The following is a 13,612-nucleotide window of genomic DNA, read 5'->3' on the forward strand; positions in this document are numbered from 1 at the left end:
CCTCTTGCTGTCCTTCTGTCTGTCTTGTTCATAGCTGAGGACACCTGGAGATTTTAGGTTCGCGTGGAATAAAGAACGAGCAGCTGACCCGAGAAATTAGGATCACGACAAAGGAGATGTGGGCCCAAGCAATGTGGGCCACCTGCAGTGACCCATAGTGAGACGGTGACACTGTCTTGGGACCCAAAGAGGGAGAAGACAGCCCAGTGTAAGCTGGGAGATGGGCCATGAAAGCTAAGGACAGATGCTGCCCACACACTCAGGGCATCCCATGCCCCTGCATTGCTCATGTCATCTCTTGGCAGAGGGTCGTGAGTTCTCCCCTGGGAGTACAGTGATGAACCTTCTGGACAATCAACAAACTAGCTCAGGGCTTCCAGGAAACAAGGGTGAACACTTCCCAGTGAAGAGGCAGAAACAGGCGCCTAGGTAGGGTGGGACTCTGGGAAAGGCACGGGCTGCTGTGGTTTCTAGTCTGTAGGAAGCAGTCCCTTGGACCCCCCAAATCTTGTAGGATCTGGTGTAGTCCTACACAGGGGTGCAGGGAAAGGACCCTGGCCAGAGGAAGGGCCAAGAGCAAGTGCTTGGGTGATGAACACAGCAGGAGAAGTTGGGGCTCATAACAGGGTTCAGCAGAAAGGGTTATAGACGAGTCTCCGAGGACCTCTGATGGGAGGAAGGGCAGAGGTTCTGTGCACGTCTACATAAGTGGTTCTGTGCATGTCTGAGTGGTTCTGTGCACGTCTGAGTGGTTCTGTGCACGTCTACGTAAGTGGTTCTGTGCACGTCTGAGTGGTTCTGTGCACGTCTACATGGTTCTGTGCATGTCTACGTGGTTCTGTGCACGTCTACGTGGTTCTGTGCATGTCTGAGTGGTTCTGTGCACGTCTGAGTGGTTCTGTGCACATCTACATGGTTCTGTGCACGTCTGAGTGGTTCTGTGCACGTCTGAGTGGTTCTGTACACGTCTGAGTGGTTCTGTGCACATCTACACGGTTCTGTGCACGTCTGAGTGGTTCTGTGCACGTCTACGTAAGTGGTTCTGTGCACGTCTGAGTGGTTCTGTGCACATCTGAGTGGTTCTGTGCACGTCTACGTAAGTGGTTCTGTGCACGTCTGAGTGGTTCTGTGCACGTCTGAGTGGTTCTGTACACGTCTAAGTGGTTCTGTGCACGTCTACGTGGTTCTGTGCATGTCTAAGTGGTTCTGTGCACATCTACGTGGTTCTGTGCATGTCTGAGTGGTTCTGTGCACATCTATGTGGTTCTGTGCACGTCTAAGTGGTTCTGTGCACGTCTACGTAAGTGGTTCTGTGCACATCTGAGTGGTTCTGTGCACGTCTAAGTGGTTCTGTGCACATCTGAGTGGTTCTGTGCACGTCTGCGTGGTTCTGTGCATGTCTACGTAAGTGGTTCTGTGCACGTCTGAGTGGTTCTGTGCACGTCTGAGTGGTTCTGTGCACGTCTACGTGGTTCTGTGCATGTCTACGTGGTTCTGTGCATGTCTAAGCATGGGGTAGGCAACATTGCGGCCTTTGGACACAGTAGCAGTAGAGAAAAGGTGTTTAAAAGGGGGGTCAGAGATAGCGCTAGGGTTTGGGTCTGGTTCAAGGGAGTAGAAGGTGTCTCACGGCTGAAATGATGTTGCCCGGGTGGGTTGCCGGAGCTCAGTTTGGCTTCATGAGTGGATATCCCATCATCTGGCTCCCTGGGAACCAGGAGGGAATACAGAAAGTGGAAATGTCCCCGGACAGCGAGGAGACAGAGAGAGCATAGGTTTAGGATGACCTCCCTGGATCAGGCTCCAGTGGGTGTGCCGCTCCCTCATCTAATCCTCCTTCAGTTCTATCCTCCCTGGGGTCACCAGCCCCCTCTCTGTGGTTGACTCTGGTCCCTTTCATAACCTCATAGTGGAACCCCTTGTTCCAGGGCACCATGATGCCCCCTTCCTGGCTTCCAGGCTTCTCCTTAAAGTGGCTGTCTTTCCCAGAACTGCTTCCCCCTCTCCCATAGCTCCTGCTTAAATAACTTAATAACAAATAATAAATAAACTTAATGACTTAAATAACACTCATGTTCATCTCCACAGCATCCTGCCCACCTGACTCCCACACCTGAGTTGCACATGGCTTCCCCCATGGATGTCAGTGTCCACAGCATCCTGCCCGCATGGCCTCCCACACCTGAGTTGCACATGGCTTCCCCCATGGATGTCCGTGTCCACAGCATCCTGCCCGCATGGCCTCCCACACCTGAGTTGCACATGGCTTCCCCCATGGATGTCAGTGTCCACAGCATCCTGCCCGCATGGCCTCCCCATCCATCCATGCACTCACGTTCTTGAGCCTCCCACACAGAACCCTACAGCCTTTCTGACCACTGCTTCAGGGCTCCTAAGGCAGCTGTGGCCTTGTCCTCTAGCCCTGTCTCAGTCCTCCGCAGGTCTCACACCTGGCCATCTCCACAGATGCCCTGTCCCAGCCACCAGATGGTCAGATCCCGCTTCCTCCTTCCTTTTGTTGCTTCAGGAACTCCACGCTTGGTCTCCAGTTCCTACCAGCCAGCCACTCTCTCTGTCTCAACCATTCAACTGCGGAAGAACCCCTCACTCTGCACGGTCACAGAACAATGCTTGATTCTCCCTTCTGAGGCTCCTGCAGCAATTCTCCAGCACGGTGGAAAGCCCTTGAAGTCACCCTCACACACCCCACCCCACCTGGACCACATCCCTTCTCCCAGTCTCAGCTCTGCCCTCCTCTGGTCACTTCCCAGCACTGCACTGTGCCTTTCTAGACCCTAAGGCCAGCTCCACCCCTCTGCTTTCCAGTCCTTTCTTGTTGCATAGCTATCTTTTCCCTCATGAGATCACCCCTTGGGCTTCCTGTAGGAGCTCGGGGAAGCCTGCTCCAGGCACAGGGTGGACTCCAGACCTGAACCACACATGCGCTTCTCTGCAACCTCACACACATCTGTGTGTGTGCGCACATGCAGGAGAACTGGAAACCGAGGAAGAGGCTAAGAGTTCAGGGTGTCAGAAGATAGTCCTACCTATCATAGGCTCCTGTTCATCTCATCCCATCTAGCAGGCCCAGTTCCAATGGCCCTCAACTTCTTCCTACCCTGTAAATGGGCTCCCTGCACGCAGCCCATCCTGCATTGCATTCAGGGTTGGACTCCAGCTGAGGGACATCACTTGGCTAAAGACTCTTTACTCCCTGGAGAGAGAAAGGAAGGTGGGGGAGAGGCAGAGTCAGCGGGATAGGAAGCAGCAGCAGGAAGATGAGCTCACGCCCAGTTCTTGCAGTCAGCTTCTCTGTAACTCCACCACCATGTAAAAAAGGGCTGGCACAGCCATGGCCAGATGCTGTCATTGGGATCTCACAGCTCATCTCTGTGACCTAAGCAGGCATCAGAATTAGTACCACCCTGCTTACAGAGAACAAAACTGTGCCTCGGCATGTGGCCTCATACTCCCCCTAAAGTCATAGCTGGGAGGGGGAGCACCAGAGATAAAGTCTGAACCCATACACTGAACCCCAAATCAATATGGTTTTTTTTATCAGAAAAACCATCCCTGGATCAGACAGCATCCTGAAAACCAGGCACTTCTTCAAAGACAAGGCTGGCCTGTGGACTCCCAAGTGGCTGCTTCCACCAGGCAGGGACAACAACGTCAGCTGAGTGGGAAAGATACATCAGCGAGTCCATGGTTCACATTATCTTTAATACACTCTGAGCCAAAGGCTACTCTCTGCTACACATCCTCTCATTCACTGGGACAAGGTCACGAGCAAATAATGAAACCGAGTCACCCGCCCACCCAGTTAGACTGATGGCTCTGCCCGGCTCCCAGCAGGAGAAGCTTGGAGCCCCAGCAAATCCTGGGGTGCACTGCTGCATTGGGCCGAATGCAGAAGGGGCATCCATGGTCCACAAAGAGAGGACACGTGGCTGGGGAGATGGCTCAGTCAGTGATGTGCATGCCACAAAAGAATGAAGACCTGAGTTCCATCCCCAGCACCACAACAAGGGCCAGACGTGGTGGTGTGAGCTTGTAATCTAGTCTCGGGAAGCAGAGACAGACAGACAGCCCAATCTAGCCTACTCAGTATGCCCCAGTTGCAAGAGAGAGATTGTCTGAAAATACAAGAACACATATAAATACACATACACACCCCGCCAAAACAACATAACGCACACAGAATAACAGCGTGACATGGTAGCCATTACTGGTTCTGAGACCTAGGGCAGCAGTAGCTGGGTGGGAGTCACTGATTGTCTCGGAAGCAGGTCTCTGTGTGGCCCTGACAGTGGCTCTCTGCCTCCTATTTGCCTCAGGAAGGGCATCCATGAAGAACCATGATTTGACCTGCACTCAGTCAATGGAACAGGTGGAGCCTGTTCCATTAGAGGAAAAAACAGCACAGTCCTCTGCCCTCTGACTTCCAGATTAGCCAGTTAGGAGACCCTTAGATTCCAGACATGGCAGCCAGATACCCCAGAGGTCAGTAAACTATACGGCCCAGAACTGGGTATGGGAGTTAAAGGCTATCTGGGTAGCTGATATCTGACAACGACACACTGGTGGACAAAAGAATCGATTAGGATGTGGGTGAGGACAGACAGAGGAAGAAGGACACCCCCTCCTTGGATTTCAGGTGAAGGTAGGAGGAAGGGTGGAGTTGCTGTCCCTTGAGCTATGCCAGTATGCCCCCAACATATGTGCATGCATGCACACACACACACACACACATACCACACACATACACACACACCACACTCACACCATACCACACACATACACACACATGCACACACCTCACACACCACACACGCACACACCACACACATGCACACACCACACACACACGCATGCAAACACACACGCACGCATGTGCATGCACACAGACCGCACACACACCACACATGCACACAACGCACACAACACACACAACACACACACGCACACACACACACTGCTCATTCTGCTAGGAGCTGCAGTTCTCCAAAGATCTCTGATCTTTCACAAAGACTTCTGTGGCTCTGTACTCATGGCTCCTATCTTGGGTACAACTGGACTCTGTCATCTCCCACAATCCTTTACCCATTGTAGGGTCCCTGCACAGTGTATGCGTTCATGGCCCTTACTCTGCCTGCTCCCCTAACGGAGAAATAGTCCCATGTGGGGCAGCTGCACCAAGACCTCCATCTGCTCAATTAGCAGCCTGGTGTCTGCTTGACCCCAGGGACCTGGCAAGTCTGGAAATGAGCCTAAGTCCCTTGGGCTCAGGCCAAGAACAGGCTGTGGCCCCTTCTGCCTTCTGCTCCTCTGCCGAGGCTAGCTGTACCTGAATGAGAAGAGCAACAGGAAGCCTTGGGTTCAGCCTGCTACCCATCTGTGCCTTGGAGTTCACACCCACATTGGGAAGAGCCCACGGCTATGAGAAACACCCCATCTGCACTGTCAAGTGAACAAAGTCCCAGGTGAGGATGCTCTTGGCAGGGCGGGGCAGCCTCATGCTCAAGCACAAAGCAAAGATGACCTCTTTGCATAAGTTCCTCAGCAGCTGAGTAGGCAGCACAGGATAGCCCGGGGACCCTGAGCAGGACCAGAGCCACCAGACTCAAAAGCTGTTTCAGGATCACCCAATTCACAGGGCAGTAACTCAGCCACCCCATCAGACACCAGCAGAGCCTCCCTCCAGCTTCCCACTCGCTGCCCTGCCAGAAGCTTCTGGTCCTCAAGAGTCGCCTCTGAATGAAGAGAACTAGAGCCGTCCACCCTCCAGCCCAGGATCTGCCTCCAGCCTCCCCAACGCCACTGGTCACCCCACCTGGTAGCAGGCACTTGGCCATGGAGACAGGTGAGAGAATGTCTCTCTGAACCCCAACCATGGCAGACCCTGCCAAGCCCCAGAGATGCATGGCACCAGGTCTCCAAGTAGACCGGGCACAGCACACCTACCGTGGCAAGGTGTCTCATGGGGTCACCGACGTAAAGCATGGTATGCTTGTGGGGGGCTGCACACGCTGAGGAGCTGGTGTGCCGCGGGACGAGGCATGGGTCTGGGTGGCTCGGTGGGGTAGGGGCAGATTGGTGGCTTCCCGGTGGGGTGGACTGAGGAGGGGCTGAGGCTGTCTGGCTAGGAAAGTAGGAGCCAAGGATGCTCAGGAGCGCGTGGGCTGTGGGCTGGCATTCTCACCCTGCCTTTCTCCCTTACTTCTGTCAACTGGCTGCATCCAACAACAAACCGGGGCCCACCCCTTTCTTTCTCATGACTATTCATCAACGCAGGGCAGGCCTCAGCTTGCCCGGAGATGTGTTGGACCGCACCAAGGAGGCTGCACAGGGGGAGCCGGTGGGGATGCGGGGTCACTGGCTGGCTCGGAGATCACCCATTCCCACCGTGCTCCTTCCTAGCTGCCCCCCAGTGAAGGCTCTGGGGGTCGCGGCTCTCACCTATAAGCAGCCGCTGCTCCAAAGCATGAGCGGTCAGCCCTGGTCTTGGAGACCTTGGTAGCCAGGGCTTGGCCACCCTGAAGGAACAGGTGGTGCTGCCAGCCTTGGCGACCCAGGTGAGAGGACCTGCCTCCTCTCAGAGAACAGTGGGCCCATAGGGACCACTCCAAGGCCTGAATAGAGGAAAGACACACCATTATGCTTGTGCCAGGGCACCCGTGGAGGGCCTGGCACAGGATCAGGTGGTCAAAAGCCCACACTGGTGGGTGGAGCCAAAGAACCCATAGCATTGCATTATAGATAGTATTTTTTCCTGGCTCTAACTAAGCCCAGGAAGCAGGGACATGTCTACCCCACCGAAGAGAATTCCTGAGGGACCCCATTAGAATGCATCTCAACCACTACAGACCTTACAGAGCCAGGGGCTCTACATCAGCATCTTCCCAGTGGTGGCCCTATGGCGGTTACCACTGCTCTTTGTCTGGGGTCATCTAAGTCTCAGGTTTATTTCAAACCACGAAGTCACCTTTGGTGTAGGTACCTGAACCCACCTTGTCTACAACAGATGTGTGTCCTGTGGAAGTGGACATTGGCCCTGGATTTCCAGGCCCCCTAAAACACATCACTGTGATCCCCACATTGAAAGTTTAAAGATGTTCAAGAAGATGCAGAGATGGCACAGAGACTGAGCCCTTCTAGCCCTTTCTTACCAAGTTCCAAACCACCTTCTGCCTCTCCAGAGAGCTGGAAGTAGCTGGGTTTGGGTGGGAACTGTAGCTATAGCACGAATTCAGAGTTCGGAGAACCACAGAAGCAGTGGAGGTACCCTACGTCATACAGAAGAACCCTACCCTGGCCGAAAGCCACAGCTCCACCTCACTGATCCTAAGTCAGATATGAACAGTAAAGCCAGTTTGTTAGGAAAAATTTTGTGGGGGAAAAATCTTTTGAGAAACACTGCTCAAACTGGGGTTCATAGTAAGAAGTTCTGGGGGGCATCTGCAGTTTCTCTCCTGGGAGCTAAGGGATAGGTTTGCAGACGCCCACCCCAGTAGGTGTGGCCTGGCTGCTCCAGAGAATCCTGAAGAGATGGCCCTCAGTTTCCAGAATGGGGTTGAGGGAACTGTGCCCCTTGGCAGCTCTGAGTCCTCATCAATCAACTGTCATGTTGGTTTTGCAAAGGAGAAAACGCAGGTGAGAATTCGTGCCCATGTCCACACTTCCAGACGAGGAACCTGGCCTGAGAGCCTATGAGTCCCATGAGGGAAGATGTGTCCGTCTCTGAGCTCTCTTCTCCACTGCAGCCTCTGCCCCAGCCTGGCTCCTGCCTCCTCCTGGATGGTCTACTGGAGGTGCAGGCCTGGAGGAGGACATGGAGAGGGAGGAAAGGCGGCGATCCTGCAGCCACACCTGGGGCACCTGCCTCTCTCCCCCTTCCTTTGTGGAACCACGGCCCCCTCTATGCCTTTTCTGCACCCTAAGAGCTGGAGGGGCTCTGGCTCTCGGTGCCTATCTTCATATGGCTCACGGAGACTAAGGAATCAGAGTGAAGGGGCTGATCTCACAACATGTTTATCATGTTTATGGGGTGAGAATTGGGGTTCCTGCCCTCAAAGCCAAACTTCTACAGTCCCTTGGCAGCAGTTGGTGTTCATGATGGGGACTTTACCCTTCTTTCAATCTTCCAATCACTGTGGTGGAAGCCTCAGTGATCTGGGACTCCCCGAAACACACACACACACACACACACACACACACACACATGCACGGCCGAATCCGAAGCATCTCAACCTTGCTGGGCACCCTAGAATAGGCTGGAGCAGTCATTCCCATCCCCAGCCTTTGGCATGGGCCCCACCCCCAGCTCACCCTACACAGTACCTGGGAGAGTACTGCTCTGAGTCCTCTTCTTTTTGGACAGGGGTCACTTCATTTTTAAGACAGGGTCTCCCTAGGTAGATCAGGCTGGCCTCAAACTTGAGATCCCCCTAGCAGGGTTACCTAGGATCTGAGATTTTAGGCATGGGCCACAACACCCAGTGACCAGGGCCTGTTTTAAAGCCTGGTCCTGGAATCTTCGAGGGCAGCTAGAACTGAAGACCACTGCCAGGGCAAGGAGCTACATACACAAAGGCCGAATTGGACACGGGGAAAACCAGCTCGAGGACCCAGTGCCTCTGTGTGGCAAACTGTTCAGGGCCTTCAAGGAAACAGCCTTAGAAACATAGGACCCCATCCTTGCCCTCCCCATCACTCCCATGGGAGAAAGAGCACCTCTTGCCCCCAAACCCTAGAGAATTCTAACTGTCCATCTCCCCATTTTACAAATGGGGCCACTGGGACCCAGAAGACTAAAAGACCTTGTGGTCTCCCCAGCTTAGAAGGCCAGGGTGGGCTAGGAACCCAGGATATTTAGTCTTTGGGACCTCAATTTCCCCCTACCCATCACAACCTTCTAGATTCTGCTACATTGTCTACATGGCCACAGGAAACTAAGACCACAGGGGCTCACGGCTTCCCTCACCAAGTCTGGGGCTCTTCCACAACCCACCAGGGGCCCAGCTGTTCCTGTTTACCCAATTTTCTTTAACCCCACAACACAGTCTCCTTGAGTAAGACAAGGACATGGTCAGATGTCAAGCCCCTCCCTCCACACAAGGCCAGGCAGGTGAGCTGGTTCCCAGCATCCACTGGTACTTCTGAGGATCCTGCACATCCCTCAGCATCCTCTCTGTTCTAGCCCCTTCCATCACACCAACTTCACAAGCAAGGACACGGAGACTCAGAGGCATGTGAGAACTTGAACTCACTGACGGTACCGGTTTCTGCCAGTCATGAAGGTGGGGTGAAGGGTATCGTGTGATTTTGAGGGTTCATTGTAGCTGGTAGACCTGTTCAAGACCTCCCATGCGACAGGAAGCAATCTCCCACATGAGGTCCCTTGGTCACAGCATAAACCATTGAAGAGAAGTCCCACCTGTTCAAGAACTGTGCTGGTTTAAGCCGGTTCACCTTTGCCAGACTATCCTCGCATTTGGGTGGGGATATCCAGCACATAGGGACAAATAGGTACCAGTCAGCACTGGGTGAGCTTCTGTGGGGATGGGTGAGAGTCCCTGAGGACACAGGAGGTGGGGTTGCTGAGAGCCCTCGGTACCTCAGAGTCCAGAACTGCTCGCTGACCTGAGAGCGAAGCTGGGTAGTATTCCTTGTGCTGGACCCAGGGGTGGGGCTAATATCTGGGAGCTCCCATCCAGTCACAGTATTGAATAGGCCCAGGTACCCCGGCTGTCTCAGCACCGTTTCCTCTCTGTATTTCCCATTCCCCCGGGACTCTAAGATCTTAAAAGCCACCCAAAACTTTAGAAGCTGCTTCAGACTGTGGGGTGTGAGGTGGGGGCCTTACTCTGTGCTGGTGTCCTGTTTGAAACAACACACGGAACCCACGTGTGAGTCCACGGCACGCGCACCCTCCTCTCTGTGTGAGTGTGGCCAGCTCCTCCCTCTGATGTCCATCATACTTCTGAGCCCCCGAATGGGAGCCATTAACCCCCCACTCCTGGGCTACACACTCCACATGTAAGAGCGCCCATTCAGCTGACATGTGGGAGTGTGGGCCTCTGCAGGGTACCCTCCTCCGTCTGTGGCTTCCCCAGACGGGGAGTATGTGCTCTCAGGCTGAGCCCCGACCACTGCTAACAGTGAGGGACCTTGCAGGTCCCCAAGCCACCCCAACACAGCTGTACCCCAAGCTGTTATTTCCACAGCCACCTCCATCCCACAGACTCAGCTGGTGACTGCGAATCCCAACACTGTCCACCTCGCCTTGCTCTGGGAGCATGCGTCCTGCAGTGTCAAGCTGTCCCTTTCTTCCCTAAGCATTGTTGATCCCGATAAGCTGCAATCAGCCATGTCGTGTGTGAGCTCAAACTTCAACCACCTCATTTCAGGTATGAAACATCTATCGTCCCCTGCAGTTCCCTGCAGCCCCCTGCAGCCCTCTGCCAAGGGTGGCAAGGCCGTCTTTCTGCCAATGAGTCTGGAGCACAGCCGCCAGATGGCCATAGATGTGGCTTACATCTGAGTCTTGATCTTTTGCTTTCAGAGCAGCTGGGAGTTTTGAAACATAAAGGAAGCTGTTGGGTCCGTAGCTGTATCTTGAGAGGACTGGGATAAGGGTCAGGTGAAGCCTGAAGAAGGAGGCCAGGAAGTCCTGGCTCCAGGGAATTCCCACTTCCAGGAGCTGAGCTGTGCACCCAGGAATTTCATCCATGGCTCTACTGCAAGGCATGTTGCTACCTGACGAAGCGGGCCCCTTGTTTGTGGAGGCATTGTGCCCCACCCGAGTTACCCCCGCTGGGAGCAGCATGCCCCAGCAGGTGAGGTCTCATGAGCACCCTGCCAACATGTTTACATTGGGTATCCTTAGGGCCAGGGGTGGGTACCATATCCCTAGCCGTAGGGGCTTGGGACTGTTCCCTGTTTACACCTTCAGTCCAAGACCCCCACCCAGGTAGGTCAGTGGGGTTTCTGAGAATTCTGTCCACTCAGGCATGGGCTGGGCAGCTTGGGCCGGGGGAGGCAGCTTCCAGCATTGCCAAGGCAGGCATCTTTAGAGTCTTTGTATAAGGTCCCCTCTCCCTGCAGCCTGGTAGCCATTTCCTGTCTCTCTAGACTGGAAGACACCAGTATCGTAGACAACAAGGGTCAGGATCTTGTCACTAAGGGGTAACAGGCAGGGTGGGGGACTATCCTTCTTGCCATACTGCACGGCTGTCTTCTGTTCCTAAACCCCAGGATACCCCTGCTGCAGTATCTGCCTCAGTTGCCATGCCTGTCACACGGACACGCAAAGGTGTTGAATGAAGGTGAACTCTGAGACAGTCTCCTGAGTAGGCAGAGACCAGGGCTGGACAGGCAGAGCTCAGAGACGTGGACATCACCAGGCCGACACCTGAAAGACCCCGGCCCACCGGGGCTGCCGCTGTAGGAGACAGTCTTCTAGTTCTATGGGGACCAGTAGGCCCTGACCCATGCTCTACCCTCTACAGAGGGGGGTGGGACCACAAGGAGATGTCTCCTGCCTCTTCAGCCTTGCTGTACGCTCATTCTGACAGCTCCATGGGGTTAGCCTCACACTTTCCCAGCCTCTCCAGTCCCCGGCCCTCTGGCACATGGGTCCTCAGGGGCTAGTGGGAGAAAGGCTGTCCTGGAGACCTGCTCAGCTCTCTGGTGCCTCTGCAGCTGACATGTGCCAACTTGGCCTGGGTTTTGCTCTTCCTTCATATGCTTGCAGGGTTCCTCCAACGAGTACCCGCCTGACACCTTCCCAGCCTCCATGTCTGATGGGATCCCAGCACCCTGGTGGGCCAGTGGGGAGGCTGTTGAGGACGGAAGACCTCAGGACCAGACAGAGGTCATCACAGGCCCCTTCTTACACGCACCAGCCACCTCCCTCCAGCTCCTGGCATCAGCAGGGCATCGCAGAGGCAGCCGGAGAGTGGGTCAGGGACAGAACCACGCTAACTACTGTGGCTTTCCTTCTAGACAAGAGTTCCCAGTAGGAGCTGGCAGGCTGGCACCCCTCCTGGTCCAGGAAAGAGACTGTTCCCATTGGCCACATCGTCCCCTTCTCATATAGAGAGCTAAGCTCACTGCCCTCCATCCTGACCTGGTCCACAGCGGAAAAGGGGACACGAAAGATAGGGATAGCTCAGAGACAGACAGCTACGCGCTTACTCAGACCAACATGGAGCGGGCTTTCTGGGCAATGGAAAAAGAGACGTGTCCTCTCCACAGGGCCTTGAGATGTTAGAGAATCTCAACTCCCTTCTCTCTGAGGGGTGAAGCCGCCTGAAAACAAAGGCATCTCAGGAAAAACTAAAGAAAGAAACAGGTGAAGAGGCAGCTGGGAACCCCTGGGTCCAGCCATGCTGGCAGCTCCTCCCACACTGGAGCCAAGCATGCTTAAATTCATTCCTACCTAGGAGCTGACATAAGACAAGCTGGTTCTACTTCTTATAACTTAAATATATTTACTGCTTTATAATTTGAAGTGTCCTGACTAACACAAGGTGGGCCACCCAAAGCCCTGGCTTCCTCGTTCTGCCTGGCTCCTGAGAAAAGCCGACCCCTGTTTATTACCAATCTCGTCTTCAGCAAGGACCGCCCTACTCACCATGCCCGGCAGGTGGAAGACATCCATGCTGGTCTCCTCGCTGCCCACTGCCTCGCTATTCCCCCTGCTGGGCTGGGGAAGGTCGAAGTAGGTGCTGTCTGGCTCCCTACATTGTGGGGTGAGAAAATCGGCTGTTAGCATCTGGTCCATCATCCCCTGAGTTCCCCTGGTTCAGGATGCCAGGCTACCCCATGGCTCCTGGCAGCATTTGTGTGTCCCAGAGATCGATTATAGTCCTCCACCTTCTGCAGCTTTCCTGCTCCCTTCCCCACCTCACCAGCCCTTGGCTTGCCCCTCAGACCTGGCAGTACTGGGATGAAATCGTTTTGCATACATGATCTCTGCACCCCGGACCTCTCCGCCCATAGCCATCAGAGCACTGGCCAGAGGACAGACCACCCAGGCCACGGCCTAGGGTAGCTGCTACCCCGGCAGACCCCTCTTCAACCTGCTCCAAGCCAGCTGAGGTCAAGCAAGCCCAATGGTTGAGGGGGTCTCCATACTCACAGAGAACTCCACAGATGCTCGAAGGTAGCTCCCTCGCCAGGGGAGGAAGAGGTGGACTGGGTCATCTCTCCCACGCTGCGGCTCATTCTGGAGGGAGAACGAGGACAACGTGAGCATCCGGGGAGCCCCAGCCTCTGCCTTCTCAGGTGAGTGAAGTGAGCAGGGCTGTGACCGTGCAGGGGAGACTCCAGAGCAGCTGCCAAGCTCTCTGCCCATGCTGCTGACACCACCGCTGTGCCCTCCTCTTCCTCCTCATTCTCTTCTTCTGCTCCCTCTCCTTCTCTTCCCCCTCAAGCAGTCCATCCACTGGCCCAGGAAGTGAGACAGAGGCAAATTTGGTTTTTGATATATCATTCCTAGATTCTGCTGGGGTGGGAAGGGTTCCGGACAGGCAGTAAACAACCTCTGGGGAAACGGGTAACAAGGGCACCCCTTGTGTAGACGCTGTGGGGTGAGTGAATTTAGTCT

General features: G+C 54.6%; 1 protein-coding gene across 4 annotated transcripts in view; it reads right to left on the bottom strand.

Annotated features, from left to right (window-relative positions):
* The window catches only part of Tp73 (tumor protein p73), a 45,645-nt gene extending 32,421 nt beyond the window's left edge, over positions 1 to 13,224 (bottom strand). For 2 of the 4 annotated variants that reach the window (XM_075944929.1, XM_075944928.1), the window contains exons 1-3: positions 13,145 to 13,209; positions 12,634 to 12,743; positions 3,666 to 3,676 (exon numbers count right to left, since the gene is read on the bottom strand). In XM_075944929.1, coding sequence (XP_075801044.1) covers positions 3,666 to 3,676; positions 12,634 to 12,743; positions 13,145 to 13,209 — 186 coding nt within the window. Of the gene's footprint in view, positions 1 to 3,665; positions 3,677 to 4,357; positions 4,369 to 12,633; positions 12,744 to 13,144 lie in introns of all 4 variants that reach the window. The other 2 variants (XM_075944926.1, XM_075944927.1) reach the window with 2 other exon arrangements.
* Positions 13,225 to 13,612: the final 388 nt, after the last annotated feature.

This window comes from Microtus pennsylvanicus, chromosome 13 (assembly GCF_037038515.1).
Source record: "Microtus pennsylvanicus isolate mMicPen1 chromosome 13, mMicPen1.hap1, whole genome shotgun sequence".
Lineage (NCBI taxonomy): Eukaryota > Metazoa > Chordata > Mammalia > Rodentia > Cricetidae > Microtus > Microtus pennsylvanicus.